We start from the raw sequence: 19,563 nt of genomic DNA, 5'->3' as shown, positions 1-19,563 counted from the left end.
GTTATGGGGAGGAAGATACAATGAGAACTTGTGCATAACAAGAAGGAGGTAGAGAGGAGTTGCACAAAACAAGAGATCTGTTTTTATGAAGAGTTGCTGGAGAATGGTAGGATGAGGAGGGATGGTTGCATGAAGGGAAATAGCATTGGTAGGGGGAGAATGTAAGTGCTCAGTGGTGAAAGTAAAACATTCTGCACATGCTCAGAGGCACTATATAAGAATATAAGAGCCATGCTGCATCAGACCAAGGTCCATCTAGTCCAGCATTCTGTTCACACAGTGGCCAATCAGATGCCCATGGGAAACCCACAAGTAGAACATGAGTGCAATAGCACCTTCCCACCCATGTTCCCCTGCTGCTAATATTGGTGAAATGTAAATAAATTCTAGTCATTCTAAATTTGCACGTATGTATATCCTTCAGAAACTTAGCAGGTTTCTTGCCTGGGAGACACCTCTAATGACCTGTGCATTTTCATACAAATTTACCCCCAAAAAAACTATTGGGGAAGGGGTGAAGGGAAAGCAAATCACTCCCTCCCCCAAAATGGAGAACTCCCACATGAACTGCTGCACTTATCCTTCTGAAACTTTGCTGGTTTCTTACTTAGGGACAACTGTAGGCTGTCTGTAATTTTCAGAACAGTGGTCCACAGGAAAATAAGGAGATTAGTATGTCCTCTTTTGGAGACCTCAAAATGTCAAGGCCGCCCTTGCACAAAAACCCTTGTGGCGATCATTCTGAAATTTGGATACATGATCTCTTTTGATGGGGCAATGAATCCTGAAACGTTTATCCAATTCTTCCAAGGAACAAAAATGCCATTGGCAGTTCCCTTTAAAAGAAAATCCAAAATATAAACCCTGCACCTATTTTTCTGACATGGGGCAGGTGTTAACCCCTTCTAGGGGGCTACTATGCCTGAAATTATCATCCAGTTCTGACCAAGAGAAAAAAGTTAGTTTTTTAACAAATTTCCAATGATAGTCAACAGGAAGCATAAAGACTAATTTTTCCAAACCTTGCCTCAGGTTTGGTGCTGAGCTGAAATGGTCCAACTACAAATTGGCCTGAGGAGAAGTGGGATTTTTTCCAAAATACTGAATCGGGGTCTGAATTGAAGTGGGGTGGGGGGTCAGTGCACACCTCTTATGTATGTATGTAATCTATACACAAGCACACCACGTGCACACACCACACACACACATATATATATTAGAGGTGCACTTAGACTTGGATATATTAGATAGATAGATAGATAGATAGATAGATAGATAGATAGATAGATAGATAGATAGATAGATAGATGCAAATTTGTGCTATGGGCCTGTGCCCCAGATCTTTTAAGAACCTAGCAACGCCCCTGCCAGGTAAGCAGGTACTGGATAGCAACCGAAGACTGGCTTGAGTCACATTTCTTGATATATTCTAGTTTACAGACATCATGGTGGAGCTTTCCTTTGAAGTTATTTTGTTGGCATTTGGTGGCTTGGAGGTTGGTCAGAAATTGTGTGTGTGTGCGTGTGTGTGAACAATGGGATGGATCCAGACTTAGTCATGGTTAGAAAAGTCCCACTGAAATCGATGGGACAGATAGTCATGACTAACTTCAGTCTCATTGATTTCAGTAGGTCTCCTTTAAGCATGACTTAAGTTTGGATCCAACCCAACGTTTTCAAAGGGTAGTGAACCTACCCTGGGCAAAATAGAGTTGGTGATTTATGCAGGACACTACCTGAAATCAGGTAGAGCGTATGTGATTCTAGGATTGGGAAGAAAGCGTGATGAGGGCGCAATCCTATGCCTGCTTAGACAGACAGGGGCCTACAACTCCCAGCATGCCCCAGCCAGCCATGCTGAGTGGGGCATGCTGGGAGTTGTAGGCCTTTTTCTGTCTAAACTGGCATTGGATCGCGGCCTGAGTGAGCGAAGGAATGCCTCGCCCAGCCGCCTTGGCCCTGTGACGGCTCACCCCGCGCTCTCGCGCAAAGCAGGCGCCCTCGGGCCGAGCTCCGGCATCACTCCCCTTTTCTCTGGGCAGGGAGGTGCTCGGCGAGGCCGCTTCCGGAAGCCCGGGAAGGAAGCGAAGCTTGGAGGAGGCGGCTCGCGCTGCGCTGCAGGCTGGGCGGGAGGAACGAGGCGCTCCGCTGAAGCGGGTACGAGCTGGGCTTCTCCGCGCCCGCTGATCGCACGCTCTTGACCGATGCCGGGAGAGGCGTTTGCTAAAATGGAGGCCCGTGCCAACCAAAGGCGAGGCGGCTATGAGAGGGGCGAAGAGAGGGAGGGCCAAGTGGAGGACTAGTAGGCCGCCTCCCTTTTTCCAGGGGGGCGCCCTAATATGCCTTTTTACGGCTACGCAATTGCAGCATTTAAACAGGTGCTTCTATCCTAGTATGGCAAAGCTGCACCTGTTGAATTTCGGTCATCTCGTTGCACAGACGAGCTTTCCCCGGCAATAGAAACGGTGGGCTTTCGGAAAGGAGGAGAGGGAGCATTGGGTGGGAGCTGCCATTTCTCTGTCTCTTTATAGAGATCCTTTCAGAGAGGCACGACAGGAAGAACTTCATCAGATGCTGCTTTTCCTGGCCTTGAGGCATAGTTGTTATATATATACTCCCCAGGTGGTGAAAACTTCCAGAGGCTTTGCGAAAGGGTTTCATTTCTTTTTGATTAGAGACCACTGGAAATGTAGGGTGCCTTTTAAAATACTTGTTTTATTACAAACATGTAAGAGTGTAATGGATGTAAAACCACATAGAGTAGCAGATGCCTGGCTGCTACTTGGCATGGGAGGTCCCCAAAAGAGCATCTGTTGCAGCCAGCTCCAAGGTGACTCACACCGTTCCAGCTAGAATCATCCCCCAGTCATTTGGGATCATTTAGAATGCCCATCAGTCTTCATCATTGGCTGTGTTGACTAGGGCTGATGGGAGTTGTAGGCCAAAAAATCTGGAAGGCCACAAGTAGCCAAACCCTGATTTAGGGAGTCTTGCTAAAATACTAGACCAGCCTTCCCCAACCTGGTGCCCTCCAGATGTTTTAGACTTCAGCCCCAGTCATCCCCAGCCAACAAGACCAGTGGTCAGGAATCCTGGGAGTTGTAGGCCAAAATATCTGGGGGCCACCAGTTTGGAGGAAGGCTATACTAGGCACATTCATAGCGATCGCGACAAGCTCATAACACCCTGGGTGAAGCCTCATCTACCGAATTTCTTCCTGTGCAGTTATTAAAGTAACAAGAGTTCTTGTGGGTGGGGGGAGTTAGTAACCCAGCTACATCTGGCTGGTTTTAAACCAATCTGATGTCAGTAGGCTTCTAACCTTTTGCATGTGTGGTTTCCAGTTCTTGTTCTGTGTTTTGTTCTAAGCTCAATCTCCGTTATCAGCGGCTGATTTTTAATTTGCTTTTAAGTGATGCCTGTGTGTGAAGGTGAAGTTCCACTCACCCAAGAGGGGCAAAATAAAAAGTATGGGACTTTAACGGAGGACATAATTTCATTTAATATCTATATCCCAGCAAACCAGGATCCTGGGTTCAGATGTAACACTAAGCTATCCTGGTTAGTTTTTGCTGTTTGTAAAAAGGGAGGAGCAAAAAATTGGGTTGTGTGAATGTGCTACATGCACCAGCATGCTGCTTACGCACAGTTCATTCAGGATGAATGAATACTGGCTTATCGTTATGTGTGAATGTGGCCAAGAGTTGCAAAAACAATCAACATAGAGACACAAAAAAAGGAGATTAAGGCTGTTGTTTCATACCCATTTAGCCTGGGAGTAAGCCCCATTGAATTTAATGGCACTGACTAATGCGTAGACATGTATAGGATTGCACTGTAAGGGGCACCAAGGAAGACTAGGCACATATAGGAAAGATATTTAGAGGACCAAATATGAAGTGAGTGCCAGTAGAGAGGGGGTGGAGAAGGAAAGTTAGAGCATTAATTGTAGCAGCCCCTTCCATGGTGGGGGTGGGGGAATGCATCTTGCAAATCATGGCAACAGCCCCTGCTGGCTTCTGGGTATCCAGGCATTATGGTGCTCATGTGAATGGACCACTTCTGCAATGTTTAGGGCCAAACATGACATGACGCAAAGTTCTGTATTTCTTCTCTTTCTCTCCCCCTCCCCAATCCTGGACTGTTAGTTTTGACTGAAAAACAACCTTGGAGTATGCAAATGGGAGAGGCCCTTCAGTTTCTTCCTGTTTGTTCACTCAAAATCTAGTGCACGCACACACATACTCTGCTGCTTTCCCATTTCCGGAGGGAGCAATTCTGACCTGAAGACTGGAGCAAAAGGGTAAAACAGTGCCTTCCCACCTGTTCAGGCTGGCAGCCTGCAGAGGAAAATAACATGGAACATGTAATGTCTAGTTTGGCAGGAACTGGACTATCTGGGATATCTATCAGCATCTGGTAGCTGGTAGATAGGAGAAGGAAATGTTGGATGTGTTCAGGATCACTTAACATTCCACTGAACATCCAATACATAAGTAAAGAGTGGTAAAGTGGGGAGTTGAGGATTAAAGTAATTTTTATGATGCTTAGAAAGCTAGGTAGTGGTAGCTGGTCTGCAGATATGTGGCATGATTTTGAATATGAAGTGTTTGAGAACTGAGCAATTGGAGTCTTGGTGTCTATCCTCTGGTTCCAGAAAGGCGCCACTGCAACCATGCCTGCTTTCCGGCAGGTTGGGGAGAAGCAGCTTCCCCAAGAAGTCATTTTTATGGCCTGGTCTCCCAAGCGGGATCTGATCGCCCTTGCAAACAAAGTTGGAGAGGTAAGGAGGGTGAATGGTACTATGGACAATGGTGTGCAGTAGTTATGGGCTGCCTTAGGTGTTCTCTGCCATTTCGTTAAAAGTGAAATTGGTTGTTTTCTGTGAATACCCTGGGAAGATATATGCTGCTTTAGGGTCCATGGAGGAAAGGTGGGATATAAATGCAGAAAATAAACACACTTTATTTAGGACCAGTTCCACTGTCATACAGCAATACACATTGAAAACTTTATGTTGCAAGGAAAATCCATTGTGATTTTACAAGTTAGAATTGCTGTTAGGATACTGTATTTTTATTAGCTTGTGCTTATGGATCTTCCTTTTATTTTTCATCTTGGCATAACCTTTTCTACATGTATTTCTGGAGCAAGATGGTGGATGCAAAAACTTTACATTCGAGCAGGGGGGTTGAACCTCATGCCCACAGAGCCCCAATCCGGCCCGTAGACAGGAAGTTTGAACGTTTCTACCATTGTTCCCAACAACTTAGGTTTTACTTCATCGACTTGCAAACTTTCAACGAGTCTGGAGTTTGCCACCAAGTGAAAGCACAGGGAAAGAAGTGACAGCCCTTGCGTGGAGACCAGATGGCAAAAGTAATGTGCAACAAATGACATGTTTTATTGTGATTTCAATTTTAAATTAAATACTTTCTTCAGGAATATGTCATCCATTAACTCTGAAAGACTTAACCATGTTTGATAGCCTTTTAGGAATAACAGCTCAGTTTGCTGTATTAAGACCAGTGTGTGACTGATTTTGTTTACTGTCCTGACTGTGTTGGCTTGCAACCCAGAATGCATTTGACAACTGAAATGTAATGCTTTACCTACTTGTAATGTCCATTGTTTTTCGTAGTTGACATATACTGAAGTGGCTATCTTTTGTGCCCTGTATGTTTTAATATTTTACTATTCGTCCTATAGTTTTGGCTTTTGGACTGGCTGATACTAAGAGAGTTATCCTGTGTGATGTCGAGAAACCAGAGAGCTTGCATTCTTTCTCAGTGGCTGCTCCTATCACTTATATGCACTGGATGGAAGTTACGGAAGAAAGTAGGTAAGTATAAGACACAGGTTTTACTGATGGCCACTCACCTGGTAGCTGGTGTGGTAAGAATTACTTCCAGGTGACAAACAGAAAAGGTTTTGCAAATGGTACATTTACCAAAAAACGTAAATTGAAAGCTTTCTATAGCTTTCTGTACATTCTGGAAAGTTGGAAGTAGCCCTCTCTGCCATTCATTTTCCACCTGTGCCCGTTCCCAAATTCTCCTGTGTTTAAAAGAAAACCAAACCCAACAACCAAAAATCAAGGGACTGCACTTAAAAACTTGGAACAGCATCTTCGCAATATGCAAGCTAATCAACAATATAAGAATTTGTCTGTCGCATAACTGTTGCAGTGTCCACATTTTATATTTGTACTTAAGGGTGCAATCCTATGCATGTTTAGACAGAAAAATATCCACAACTCCCAGCGTTCCCAGCCAGCATGGGTGGCTGGGGAATGCTGGGTATTGTATGACCTTTTTCTGTCTAAACATGCATAGGATTGGGTCCTTGATTACCTAAAAAAAATCTTGTAATATTTAACTTACCTTAAAGTAGCACCTTTTGTGATTTTAAGAAGGAAAGCCAAACATTTAGAATGGGTGGGCAACTTGTGGCCCTCCAGATGTTGTTGGTCTGCAGCTCCCATCAGCCCAAGCCAGCATTGCCAACAGTGAGCAATGATGGGAATTGCAGTCCAGCAACGTCTGGAGGAGCCCAAGTTGCCCGCCCCTGATTTAGAATGTAGATAATACTTGAGGTCTGAATATCTCCCTATCATTTTTTTAAAGTATAATTTTATTTTTGGCATAACCTCTCTCGAAGTGAAGCCAATAGACTTTCTTCTTTCATTTCAGTGTTCTCACTTCATTTTATAATGCAGAGGATGAATCCAATCTTCTTCTTCCTAAACTGCCTGCGTTGCCAAAGAAGTGAGTGTTACTTTTTCTAGTCATATTACGTCAGGTGCCACAGGGCCTTCTCAGTAGTGAAGGTGAGGCCCTGGAACTCATACAAGAAGTATGGAAAGCAAGGCCTATTTCCATTTTCAAGCATTTGGAGGTTAAATTAAGGTGTTTTATTACTGGGGGTTTTCTTCTTGTTGCGATCGGGGCTGAACATGTGGTTTTATTGTCAGCTCTCTACTAAAGATTTTTGTATGTGTTTTTTAGAGTGCCATCCTATACATGTAGGATGGCACTGTAAGTTACGGCCCTTCCCCACATATAAATGGAAACATTTTTATTGGGCCCTCAGGTATGTGTGGCTGCCATGCTGTGGTGTATCAGAGAGAGCCATTTAATCACTGGAGCATTGTTGTGCATTGAGCCCATGTCTTTTGATGATACCATCCATGTGCTTTTTGCTTTGTGCTAATTACTGTTTATACACACACACACACACACACAGTTTACATAAGTGTACAATTCTCTTTTTCTGAGAGGACATCACTGAATGTGTTTACATTTTTCTTTTTTCACATAGCTACAGTACAACTGCAAAAATTTTCAGGTAACAATCATTTTCTGTTTCTATTATTTTTGTGAATTTTGAGAACAAGTGTGCGTGCATATACTGCAGCTGATTTTTTTTAATATGTTTTAGTGAAGAAAAGTCGGATGAGATTATGAAACTCATGGGTGATGTCAGGTAAATGTCCTTTTTAAAAAAATGAAACGTTTGGATTATTTATAAGAAACATGAGAATAAGGAGAAGGCAATTAGTTCTGATTTATGGTGTCTTAAGAAGAAGCACCACAAGCTTTACCCTATAGGTCAGTCAAATAAAGGTTCAGTTGACTGATCAGTGAAGGGAAATTGTTGGTAAATCTACAAATTTAGGGGGGAGCCCTTGTTCTGGTTCTGACATGTAATAGGGAATGAAAACAAAAATATTAGAAGTGGTCTTTACATCTGAATTTCAGCCTAATTCTTTCAGTTGCTTCCTGGCTCCTGGGCTCTGGCAGGTATCCAACCATGCAGCATTATTGTAACTAATGTATGGAATTCCTGGCACAAGTTGTGGCGATGTCCGCTGACTTAAATCCCTTTAACAGGGTGTTTGACAAATTTGTGGAGGAGAGATCCCTCAAGACCAGTATTTATGATAGGTAGATGCTTCAAACTGTCTACCTTCAGTATACCTTTGAATATCAGGTGCCAGGGGACAAGCAGTGTGGGGGGTTGTAAGTAGTTTTCATTGATTGAATTTTAAGGGCGCAGTTCTATGCATGTTCAGACAGAAAAAAGTTCTACAACTCCCAGAATTCCCCAACCAGCCATGCTGGCTGGGGCATGCTGGGAATTGTAGGATTTTAAAAAAAAAATTACCTTTTACTTCCTTCAGTGTTTCAAAAAGGCATCAAACTGAGGTTGGGATAATAGACAAATATCTAAATTTAAGCAATTGGTTAAAAGGCAGATGACTAAGAGAGCAATCCTATGGCTCCTAGGCAGAGTCTGTGGGGCACATAGGATAGTTCGGATTCCTGGATCTGAGGTTGGAGACAGTGCTCTAACCTTGGGTCCAGGGGTCTGAGCTCCCCGCCCCCTTGCAACCAGCACAGAGAGAACTGTGCCAGCTGCCGCTCCAAAGTCGCAAAAGAATCCTCGGAGGGAAGGGGACAGTTCACGCCATATCCCCAGGCCTCCCCAGCCTCCTTGCCTCCCCAACGCCTCAGCCAGACGGGCAAAAAAGTCCATCTAGCCAAATTGCAGAGCAGGAGGAATGGCGGAGGCAAAGATCGCCTCTGCTGCACCTCCTGCTCTGCACTGAATACTCGTCAGCCTCTGCGTTCGGGGGCTCACAACTGTCAAGGGCAGATACGATAGGATTGCGCCCTAAACCTGTAATACTGATTAATTTGTTGAGAACCCTAGCAAGAAAGGATCTGCCATCTTTATTGTTGCTGGAGAAACAGACAACTACAGCATGTGGTTTAACTCTGAATTGCACGCTGCTCAGATTGCACTGTGCTGTTCAGAAGGGGCGCTTCAACTGCTTGAATAATGTTAAGAATTATTAAACAACATCAACCTTGAGGGGACTAGCGAAAACGACCGCGCTTTCCCCGTGCACTGCCTTTTCCAACTCTGAGTCTCTTCTGCCTTTCAGTGGCTAGGGGCACTGTAAAGCTCTAATCAAGCATCATGTATCTGGGTAGGCTAAACACAAGGTGAGGGGGAGTGTGCTGAAAAATCAGCGTTCAGAATAGTGTGCAGTGCCTCTATGGAGACAGGAGGGTCTGCTCTTCAGAACATCACCCTCCATGATGACAAGTCGATGGAAACGCACGAGGGGGGGTGGGGCCCAGTGCATTCCCCTTCCTCGTGTGTTTGCTCAGCTTTTTAATTCCCAAGTAGGGCTCATGTGCACCTACCCTTCAAGCCTGATGCTGGGGGCCCAACCCTTACTGGCAAGGATTCCGCTGTTGGGGGTGGGGGTGCACACTGCAGCCTGCAGAGGGCCTTATCACCTGCAAGCCCCTTCCCCAAACTCACTCCACCTGTCCATATGGATGGGGATTTTGCTGCTAAGCAATGATACAAGCTGTGTTTAGTTAACATTGGCTTGGATCCAAACCATGGGGAGGGGTCTGCCGGTTTCCCCACACTCATTCAACCTGCTGTGTTGCACACCATCTGGAGGACCCCACGACCCTATGGAGCAGCTTTTCAGAGGCTCCAAAGGGGTGCGGATGGGAGGGAGAGGAAATCAACAACCTCCTTCCCCCACAGGGCCTGAGCAGAAGTTTTTCTGCTGGCGCAAGCGGGCAGTTTGGATCCAAGCCATAATGCTGTCGACTTTCTGATTCCCGCAAATTGTTGCTTTTCCTGGCTGTGTCTAGAACAAGGGTGGACAGAAGGTCGATCTCCAGCTCTTTTGGACTTCAACTCCCAGCATTCCTGACTATTGGCCATGCTAGCAGGAGCTTATGGGAGTTGAAGTCCAAAACATCTTGAGACCTACCCTCTGTCCACCCCTGTTCTAGAAGACTGTACTATGAAATATCTGTTAATCTACTGACGACCAGGAAAGAGCAAGAGAGGGTGTTTCAGCTGTGACATCCATCTGTGGAATGCTCTCCCCAGGCAGCCTTGTCTGGCACCAATGTTGTTTCCTTTTTGGTGCCAGGCAAAACATTTTTGTACTCCTGATCTTGTAAGGTATTTTAAGCATTTTAAAATGTTGGCGACTGCTCTGATTTTATTTGGTTCACTGTATTTTGAATTTGTGAACTGCCCTGAACCCAAATTTGGCAAAGGATGGTGTGTGCGCACTCCGCGCAGGATAAATGGCTAATGCATACGTTTCCTAAGCTCAATGCACTCATGATTATCTCTTCTCTTTTAAAAAAATCTTTAAATTTAGGCTCAATGCACTGGTTCTTGGAGGCAACGCTGGGTTGATTGAGATCTATGCTTATGGAATGTATAAGATTGCTACAGTAACAGGGGTAAGTAGATCTTTTAGTTACCACAATAGTTCTACTGGAGGTGAGTAGGAATTGTCCTCCTCTAAGAGGTTTACAGCTTATGTTTTTATTAGATCTTTGTAGTTAAATCCCATCCCCGCTGGTTGAATATTTGCTGTACATTTTGCAACTAAGTTCGCTCACATCTGTTCTGACTTAGATGCCATACTTTTGACAGGATCTGATATGGATGAAAGTAGGTACAAACTAGTCACGTTGTTATGGATGCTTTTCAGCTAGTACAGCCTGAGGACTTGGGCAAAATGATTGGAGGTCTGAGACCTACCATGGGTTCCCTTGATCCTTGCCCATCCTGGCTATTGAAATCTGCCATTATTAAAGAAACCAAATTTGAATCCAATTGTTTGGGATGATTACCACTCAGTGTCTAATCTGCCATTTTTGCCCAAAGTGTTGGAGCATGTGGTGGCTTCCCAATTTTGGCCAGCATTGGATTATGCTCATTATTTAGATCCATTCTGGTCTCAGACCCAGTTTTGGGATAGAAACAGCCTTGGTCACCCTGGTGGCTGACTTACTTCAGGGAATGGATATGGGGAGTGCAACACCATCAGTTCTCTTGGGCCTCTTGGTGGCTTTCAATGCCATTCACCATGGTATCCTTCTGGACTGTCTGTCCGAGTTGGGCTTGGGAGGCATGGTTTCAGTCCTTTCGTTTCAGAAGGTAGTGCTGGGGGACTATTACCGTACCCCATGGCCATTGGCTTAAGGGTGCTGCAAGGGTCTAACTTGCCTACTGTGCTTTTTAATATCTACATGAAACCACAGGGGGAAGTCATCCAGAAGTATGGGCTGCAGTGTCAATATGCAGATGACACTCAACTATGTCTTTCATTTCCATCTACTCTTATCTGGAGGAGATTTGGGGATGGATGAGGGCGAACAAGCTGAAACGTAAACCAGTCAAACAGACATGCTGTGCGTAGGGAAACCTCAATGGAGGCTTACAACAATTCCTAGATGGGGTTGCACTCCCCCTGAAGTATCAAGTACACAGGTTGGGAGTTCCCCTCGTCTTGGCACTAACTAAGGAAGCTCAGGTGGCAGCAGTGGGAGAAATGCCTTTTGCCAGCTTCGGGTCACAATCGGTGTACCAGCCTATCTGGAGAGAACAGACTGTGGTCAGTTGTCCATGCTTCTAGTGACATCCAGGCTGGATTACTGTAATGTGCTCTAAGTGGGACTGCCTTTGAAGACAGTTCAGAAATCTCAACTGGTACCATATGCAGCCGTTCGAGTACTGGTAGGTGCTAGGCAGTCGGATCATGTGACACACTGTATCAGCTGCACTAGTTGCCAGTGCATTTCTGAGCCCAGTTTAAAGTGCTGGTATCAGGTTTTAATGCCCTATGCGCTTTGGGTCCAGGTTTGGTGAAAGACTGCCTTCAGCCATACCATCCTGCCTATGTGCTGCGATCAACATTGGAGGCCCTGCTTGTGTGCCTGCCTGTCAAAGTAATTGGGCTGGCAGGCACAAGAGATAGGGCCTTCTCGGTAATGGCCCCCCACTTGTGGTAGTCTGTTCCAATGGATGTCTGCCAGGCTCCATCATTACAGGCCCTCAAGTGGGCCTTAAAGACTTAGGGTGCAACCTTATGCATGTTTTGGCAGAAAAATGGCTGGCTAGGGAATGCTGGAAGGTATAGGACTTTTTTCTGTCTAAATATACATAGTATTGTGCCCTTACCTGTTTATAATTGACCTATAATTGAATTAGGACTTCATTGGTGCTGTGGTGTATATGGTGCTATTTGTTTTAATTGTTAATTTTGATTTTATCATTGTTTTTATTATAGCTTTTAATCACTGCTTTATTGTGTCTCACCATTTTAAATTTTGCTGTATGCCACCTTTGGAGGGTTTACTCTAAAAAGCAGATTACGGGTCTTTTAAATAAATACATATTGCTGATCATGCAGCTTTTAAAGACACAAGAACTTTGCTGTCCCTCCCCCCGCCCCCCGGTGGTAATCCTAAACAAAATAAACTGTGTTGCACCATTAAAATTGAGTTCCTTATGGCAAATACTGAGAGCAAACAAAAAGTGTACTTTTGTGAGTTGTAACTTACTATTTTAAACAGATTTTATCATGCAGAAGCTGCAATCCTATGCACCGTTTTGGGAGAAAGCCCCATTAAACACAGCGCGATTTACTTCTGAGTAAATATATAGATGGTTCTGCTGATAGTTCAGTCTTGCTTTTGAAATTGGGGGACAAAACGAGTACAATAATGTGCGCAACATGGTTTGTTCCGAAATAATACGAATATTTGGTTTATAACTTTTGCACTGGATTCTTCCAGGTGACTGGTTCTTGTCTTGCATTATGCTTATCGAGTGACTTGAAATCACTGTCAGTTGTTACGAAAGTAGAAGTTTCTCCAGAGAGCAAGCCAGAAATAACATACTTCCAAGTGAGTAGAATTGCAGGAACACTCAACGGCAGTGTTATTTGAAACCATTCAGTGGGTGTGTTGGAATGTTCCCAAGCAACACTCTTAAGATTTGCCGGGCTGGATTAGACCACAGCGCTCTTCCTCTCATGATACCCATCCAACTGCTTCTGGGAAGGTCACCATCAGTGAATAATAACTATTCTTCCTACCTTTCTCCCAGTGTCCGGTAATATACTGCCTCTGAGCATGGAAGTTCAGTTTATCTATGATCATTAATAGCCATTGAAGTGAATGTGTCTAACCCCTTAAAAAAGTCATCTAAGGTAGCAGCCATCACAACGTCCTTTGGCAAATAATTCCGAAGGCTAGTTGTGCTCCTGAACTTACTGTTCCTTCCTCTTGATGACCTTGAGCTCCAGTATTGTGAGAAGGAACAATTTCTCACTGTTCATTTCTCACCACTAACATTTTATAAGTTTCAGTTGTAAAATTAAAATGGCCCAACCTTTTTAGCCCTGCCTTTGAGAAAATATGCTCTGACATTTCATATTTTCAGCTTATGCTGACAAATTGGGAGTATTTTAATTTGCTGACTATTCACTGGTCCAAAGCTCAACACATAACAAAACCATATGAATCATTGGGAGAGTCTTAAGAGGAAGCTGTTCTCTGAAACGTCAGTGAAATCCTTTTAGTTCCAAGGGGAAAGGAAAGAAGACGCCTTAAGCCCGATTCAGGCGTTCAGTACCTTGTGAAGGAGCTACGGCAGGGGTGGGGAACCTCAAGTCTGCAGGCCAAATCTTCCCCTCTTGGGGCCCCAATCTGGCTCTCCAGGGTTCAACAGATGTCCCCGCCTCCTTCATCTGACCCCACCCCCTTTCCCCAAACCACCAGTCGTTTAGTAGTTTCCCAACTTTTGCACAGGTTTTCACCCATTCCCAGAGGTTTGAATGCCTCTCCTCATGCTTAGTTACTGGTGGTAACATCTAAGCTAAAATGTCCTAGTATTTTTTGAGTTTTTGAGTCCCACCCCTTTTACCCTTGGCCCCATCCACCATTGGACTGTGGCCCCTAAGAGCTTCTCAAAAATGGAATTTGGCCTTCAGGCGGAAAGTGGCTCCCCACTCCTGCACTGTTGAGACCACCTGAGCTAATCCTGTCTCCTAGGTGCTGACATATGGTGGTCACATGCATGGTCAATGTGTAATCAGTGTCAGTCTGAAGGGGGCCCTATGTATGTATATAGGCCTCCCTCCACAGGGACAGGATCTTTCTTTGACCATGGTTCCTGTCCTGAGGAACAACATCTTACATGCATACATACCTACATATAGCCCTCTTTCAGGCTGACATGAATCACGTCAGATTGTGTGTGTATAGGGGGGCAGGCATAGCCATTGGCGTTGAGAGGGCAGGTCTAGTCCACATGTTCTTGATAGCCATTTCATGTGGATACTGAACACCTGAATAGGGCTGTAGTTAGCTGTGTTTGTCCTTCCTTGTATCTCTGGTTATCTGTGCTGTAATATGTTCTGCTGCTAGCACAGAACATGTAACGTTCTCTGATCAGAACCTTCTTCTCTGGTATAGCTGGACACCAGTCTGCTCTCAACCTATTTACCGGAAGTGACTCGAATGGCTCGAAAATTTACACATATTTCAACTCTCCTGCAGGTACAGTCTTAAAATATCCTCTTCATATTGGCACAGCACCGAAGTAATTCTCTGAGCAGCCTGCCAGCTTGGGCTGGATTAAATCCACTGGATTAAACTTTTCGAGATTGATTGGGCAGTAGGTAATGTGAAACCACCGCTAACATAAATGCGCTAGTGTAAGCAACCTTTAGTGCAACCCCAGTAGCGTTTGCTAGCATGACCTCGCTTACACTAGCACAATGTAATTTATAGTAGCCGTAGTGTTGCACTGGATACTGCCCAATTATTCCTTTTCCAGAGAATCAGGCTGCAGCCCTAAGCATACTGACATGGAAGTAAATTTCATTTAAATAAATAGGACTTGCTTCCAAGTTAATGTGGTGAGGATCAGGCTGTCGGTATGATTTTAAGTTCTTTGTTAAAGTAATTCAAAGTCGGAGAGAAGACTATGTTTTTTTAATAAAGTAATCTTGTTTTTATGCAGCTTTTAATTTTAATATATAATCTTTTTATCTGGTTCTGATGGTAGTGGTATTACACATCTTTTGTTTTCAAAAAATGTGAAAATCATACATCATGACGGATTTAATTTAATTATTAAGATAATTTTTGTAAACAATTTCTTGGTTTCCAGTATTATGAGAAAAGACATGAATTGCTATCTCTCTCTTTGTAAATAGTATATAAAGCTTTCGCTGACATGTATGTGTGAAGCTTGGGAAGAAATATTGATGCAGATGGATTCACGGCTAACCAAATTTGTACAGGTATTGCAAAAACTCTTTGTTTCAAATGATTATTGTTTGAGTACTAATTCTCCTTGTAATGCTTGTTTCCCATGTAAAGAATGGGAGCAGGTTATTGGCACAGTTGTAGACCATTTGTTCCATGATAAGCAGTCCAATTATAAAAGTGACTGTTTTACACACACGCACACCCCTTGCATGAAGCAAGTGCATTTTTAGAGATTAGATCTTTAGGAATGGTGAAAGGGGAAGAAAAGAAAAAGAGTTGGGTGAGAACAAAGATAGGTTTCCTTTGGCATGAAAAAGGAATGCCAATCACTCTTTGGTAGAGGTTTCTGTACCTGCAGCAACCAGTAAAGAACCAGTAAAGGATCACGGGGGGGTGGGGCTGAGGGAGATCTCTGGAAGAGGCCATGCAGAATCTTGGGCAATCGAAGTTGAACAGTTCTGAACTAGCTGGGCTGCAGATCCTACTCCATAGACGGAAGCTCCACAGATCCACTTCACATTATTGGCCTGTGGGTTGGGAAAATGGGAGGCACAAGAAGCAACGACTTTGCATTGGGCCGCTGCATCACCTAAAACATCCTACTGTATGCATATACCTGCCTACGCAGCGAAAAGTCTGGGAGAGGAGAAGCTCGGGTGGTGAACTGGCAGCCATCTCCATAGCACGCCTGCTCGAAGAATGCAGAGAAGAATGGTCACAGAGATGGCCAGCCCCCCTTGACCTTTCTCCGTGTATCCATGTGTACAGAAAGCAAGCCTTCCTTATCTCACATGTGGGATTTGCATATTCACAAACGCCTTTCACTTAAACAAGATTCTGTTCAATATCAGAAATGGCCAAAAATTAGAATTCACTAGCATAACTAAATCTGGATTCTTCTTTTTTTTTAAATATAAACTGATAGTTTTCAGCATTGGAGTAAATCAGTGAAATAGGATTTCATAGCCTAATTTCTCTTCCTGAACGTTTTTCCCGCTAGCATATGTTTAAACATAGGCTCACCAGTCCAGCTAGGGGCTACACGTATGTTGAAGCAGGCTTCCACACGTAGCTGGATGGGGAACTGTAGCACCCATTTGCGCATACATGTGCAACTCTCTAGCCTGAACCAGGAGTTGGAGCTGCACTTGGTAGATAAAGCTGGCAAATAAAGCTGGCATCCCCCCAGTGAGCTGTTCTGAAGGAAGCTGGGCCAAGTGGGGTGGGTGGACTTAGTTCCCCCTTCCTAATTGGAGAGGAGAAGGAGGATCATGTAAATCATCTTGGTTCCTTGTGGGAGGAAAAAAGGCAGGATATAAATGTAGTCCATACATACATATATACACGTAGGTAGGCATATTGTATTTTATGGCATGGTGATAGCTAGGCCATATTGTACCACATATTAGTCTTATAATGGATGCAGGATTCATGATGTGCAATGACTTGTCATGATGTGCAAACCTGGCGAGGCTGGATGGTTAACAAACCGCCCAGCAATCCTAGAAAAGGCCATGGGTTCTGGGTGGTTCGTTAACCGCCCCAGCCACTCACCCTCGCCAGGTTCACAGGGTAATTATGTAAATTGCCAGTGTCATTGTGTAAATTGAGCTGGCACACGCAGGGTAGCTAACAAGCCACGGTGGCTTATGAACCACCCTTGTGTCATGCAAACCAGCTCAATGGGTTCATGCTGCAATCTTCAATTTGCAGGAAAAGAATACAACCACTTCCGTGCAAGATGAATTCATGCAGTTACTGTTATGGGGCAAAGCAAGGTAAGCATTTCATAGGATCCTGTGTTTCCCCAGATTTGTGCATTATTCAAGCAGAAAAACTATTTTGTTTGTCTGTTTTTTTGCTACATAGCCTTGAACTTCAGGCGCTACTAATGAATCAGCTAACAGTAAAGGTACGTTAATGTTTATGTGAAAATTCTTTTAAAGACATTTGGTTAACCTGCACTGTTAAAAACAAAACTTCTTCCGCAGGGCTTAAAAAAACTTGGCCAGTCCATGGAGTCTTCCTACTCCAGTATTCAAAAGCTTGTCATAAGTCACTTGCAAAGGTAAATGTCAGACTGCGTGTTGGGGTTAGTGATAAGCATTTATTCTTTTGGAAAGTTGGATGAAGAGTGATAACTGTATCAGATAATCTTGCTTGTACCAAGTATCAAGAGATCCTGAATGATCAGAAAGACTGTAAAGAAACTGACTCACATGTGGTGTATTTGGATTTGTTACTGTTCGTTGTTACTTGGAAAAATTCAGTTAAAATGTATTTTTTAAAAAGTTGGATGAAAAGAATATTTCTAATATTGGTTAAGTGTTAGCTTAGAGGACTTGAAATATTCTTACTTTTTTGTCTATTTTAGCTATAAAACATGAAGGAAGAAATAATTAAAATGTCAGCCTCCATTACATAAGAGGAAAAATACTTTGATTTCCTACAGATACAAGGAATTCCTAGGTTGGGCTGAATATGTGAATAATTGCCTAGTTACCCAGAAATTAAACTTAATTTAGAATTTGTACCCCACCAAACCATAGCTCCATGGAGCTCTCAAGGCCGCTAATAACAAAATAAAGCAGCATTAAAAAAGATACATGTTTATATCTTGGTCTCTTCCACCAGTCTGTCAGGCAGATTCTAGAAAACTTAGGCTATTTCTAAATTTTATTTTAGCGTGGAGTGATGACAGATTCTTAATTAAACTATTCTGCTGCCTTGCTTCAATAGTGGCTCTGAGGCCTTGCTGTACCATTTAAGTGAACTGAAAGGAATGGCATCATGGAAACAAAAGTATGAGTCTCTTGGATTGGATTCATCAGGAATAGAAGGTATATGATTAGTTTACTGCCTAGCATATTGATAGCAAATTCAGCTGGCTTTAACTGTTAATTCTCTCTTCACAGAAGCCATTACTGCAGTGGGCTCCTTCATCCTGAAAGCCAATGAGCTGCTTCAGTACGTATTAATCTAGATTGTTCTGTGGAGAGGACTGCATTTTGAGACTGCTACATATCCAGACATTGAAACCAGCAGTTGCTGTTGTCCAAAATACAACTGGCCATTCCAGTGCCTTAGTTTCCAGTTGCATGTAGCTTAGATTTGTTTTCCGCTGCCAGTCCTCACGTTTTTGTCACTGAGGAGTAATCACTGAGGAGATGGCTTGCCCTGTACACACTGACTTGGTTTGCACAGCTGCAGGGTGGTTAATAAGCCACCGTAGCTTGTTCACCACTCTGTGTGTGCAGTCGCGTGCCAGGGGATTAGCGTAACCACCCTCGGCCTCACTGCTTTCCATGTTATGCAAATCCGGCCAAGGTGGCTTGTTGCTGTGGTAACAAGCCACCCAAGAACCCTCCAACAGCCTATGGGTTCTGGGTGGCTTGTGAACTACGGCAACAAGCCACCCTGGCCAGGTTCACATCACATGGGAAGCCGTGCCGCCAAGGGGTAATTATGATAATCTGTAGCTGGCACGTGTAGCGGGGGAAATATGCCACCGTGGCTTATTTCCCCTACTGTGATTGTGTGAATATGGCCACTGAGAGCTAGTGTAGTAAACTCACTCAGTTGGTGGCTTTAAGAAAGTCACTCAGCTCCCCATCTTTAATATGGGGATGATAATACTGGACCACTTTACAGGGCCACTATAAGAATTACTGATATAATGTATGAGAAGTTCATTGAACACTTGGAAGTGCTGTATAAATGCAAGATGATAATGATATTATTATTGATTATTAATAATATTATTTCTGCTGCTTCTACGTACTGGCAGCTGCTTACTGGCTGGCCCATCTATTGCTGTGTGCAGGACTGTATCCATACTGTTACATGGGTTAAAGCTAATGCCAGCCATGTGTTACTCCACTATTCCGTTTTTACAATATTATGAATAAAACCGGTCCTGAGTTAAGTGTGCGCAGACTGTTTGGAAGCTTCTTGGCATACTCGCTTGTGAAATGCAAGTCAGTGTCCATATAAACCTTTCCCTTCTTGAAGCTGTGTCACAACTATTCCCATGGATGGAGATTGGAACAGAGGTGGCCCTTTAGAGAGGCTGCTGAAGAGGATCACTCCAGCTGTAGCCATGTCTGAAATATATGTTAATGCCTTTTTATTTTCTCTCTGCAGAGTTATAGACAGCAGTATGAAAAATTTCAAAGCTTTTTTCCGGTGGCTATATGTGGGTAAGGAAAATGATGCTAATTATATCATCCAGTTTCCCAGGATTCTGTCTCAGACATGACTAAGAAACAGACACCAAGGCAGGGCTATGCAGATGAAGGGGCTGAGCTTAATTCTTAATGGCTGGGGCCACCAGGGGCATCTTTAATTTCTCCCATATAAGTGAGTGGTTTCCTTTCATTCTTATGGAGAAAAGTAAAAGTACTGCCTTTTGGAGACACTGTTGTGGTAAAGTCAAAACTTGCCC

At 43.7% G+C, this 19,563-nt stretch overlaps 1 protein-coding gene across 5 annotated transcripts in view; it reads left to right on the top strand.

Annotated features, from left to right (window-relative positions):
* The first annotated feature begins 2,096 nt into the window (after positions 1 to 2,096).
* The window catches only part of ANAPC4 (anaphase promoting complex subunit 4), a 40,831-nt gene continuing 23,364 nt past the window's right edge, over positions 2,097 to 19,563 (top strand). For 2 of the 5 annotated variants that reach the window (XM_084856999.1, XM_084856994.1), the window contains exons 1-17: positions 2,097 to 2,157; positions 4,658 to 4,783; positions 5,274 to 5,379; positions 5,710 to 5,842; positions 6,693 to 6,767; positions 7,321 to 7,347; positions 7,441 to 7,485; positions 10,208 to 10,292; positions 12,636 to 12,746; positions 14,319 to 14,402; positions 15,065 to 15,151; positions 16,833 to 16,897; positions 16,989 to 17,031; positions 17,111 to 17,187; positions 17,859 to 17,959; positions 18,035 to 18,086; positions 19,263 to 19,318. In XM_084856999.1, the coding sequence (XP_084713125.1) occupies positions 4,676 to 4,783; positions 5,274 to 5,379; positions 5,710 to 5,842; positions 6,693 to 6,767; positions 7,321 to 7,347; positions 7,441 to 7,485; positions 10,208 to 10,292; positions 12,636 to 12,746; positions 14,319 to 14,402; positions 15,065 to 15,151; positions 16,833 to 16,897; positions 16,989 to 17,031; positions 17,111 to 17,187; positions 17,859 to 17,959; positions 18,035 to 18,086; positions 19,263 to 19,318 (1,255 nt within the window). In that variant the 5' untranslated portion in view covers positions 2,097 to 2,157; positions 4,658 to 4,675. Of the gene's footprint in view, positions 2,466 to 4,657; positions 4,784 to 5,273; positions 5,380 to 5,709; positions 5,843 to 6,692; positions 6,768 to 7,320; positions 7,348 to 7,440; positions 7,486 to 10,207; positions 10,293 to 12,635; positions 12,747 to 14,318; positions 14,403 to 15,064; positions 15,152 to 16,832; positions 16,898 to 16,988; positions 17,032 to 17,110; positions 17,188 to 17,858; positions 17,960 to 18,034; positions 18,087 to 19,262; positions 19,319 to 19,563 lie in introns of all 5 variants that reach the window. The other 3 variants (XM_084856995.1, XM_084856996.1, XM_084856998.1) reach the window with 3 other exon arrangements.

The sequence above is a fragment of the Heloderma suspectum genome, chromosome 5 (assembly GCF_057233095.1).
Source record: "Heloderma suspectum isolate Gila_16-S chromosome 5, 16-S_ref, whole genome shotgun sequence".
Classification (NCBI taxonomy): Eukaryota; Metazoa; Chordata; class Lepidosauria; order Squamata; family Helodermatidae; genus Heloderma; species Heloderma suspectum.
Note: the sequence above shows the minus strand (reverse complement) of the source record. Positions and strands in the feature narration are given on the sequence as shown.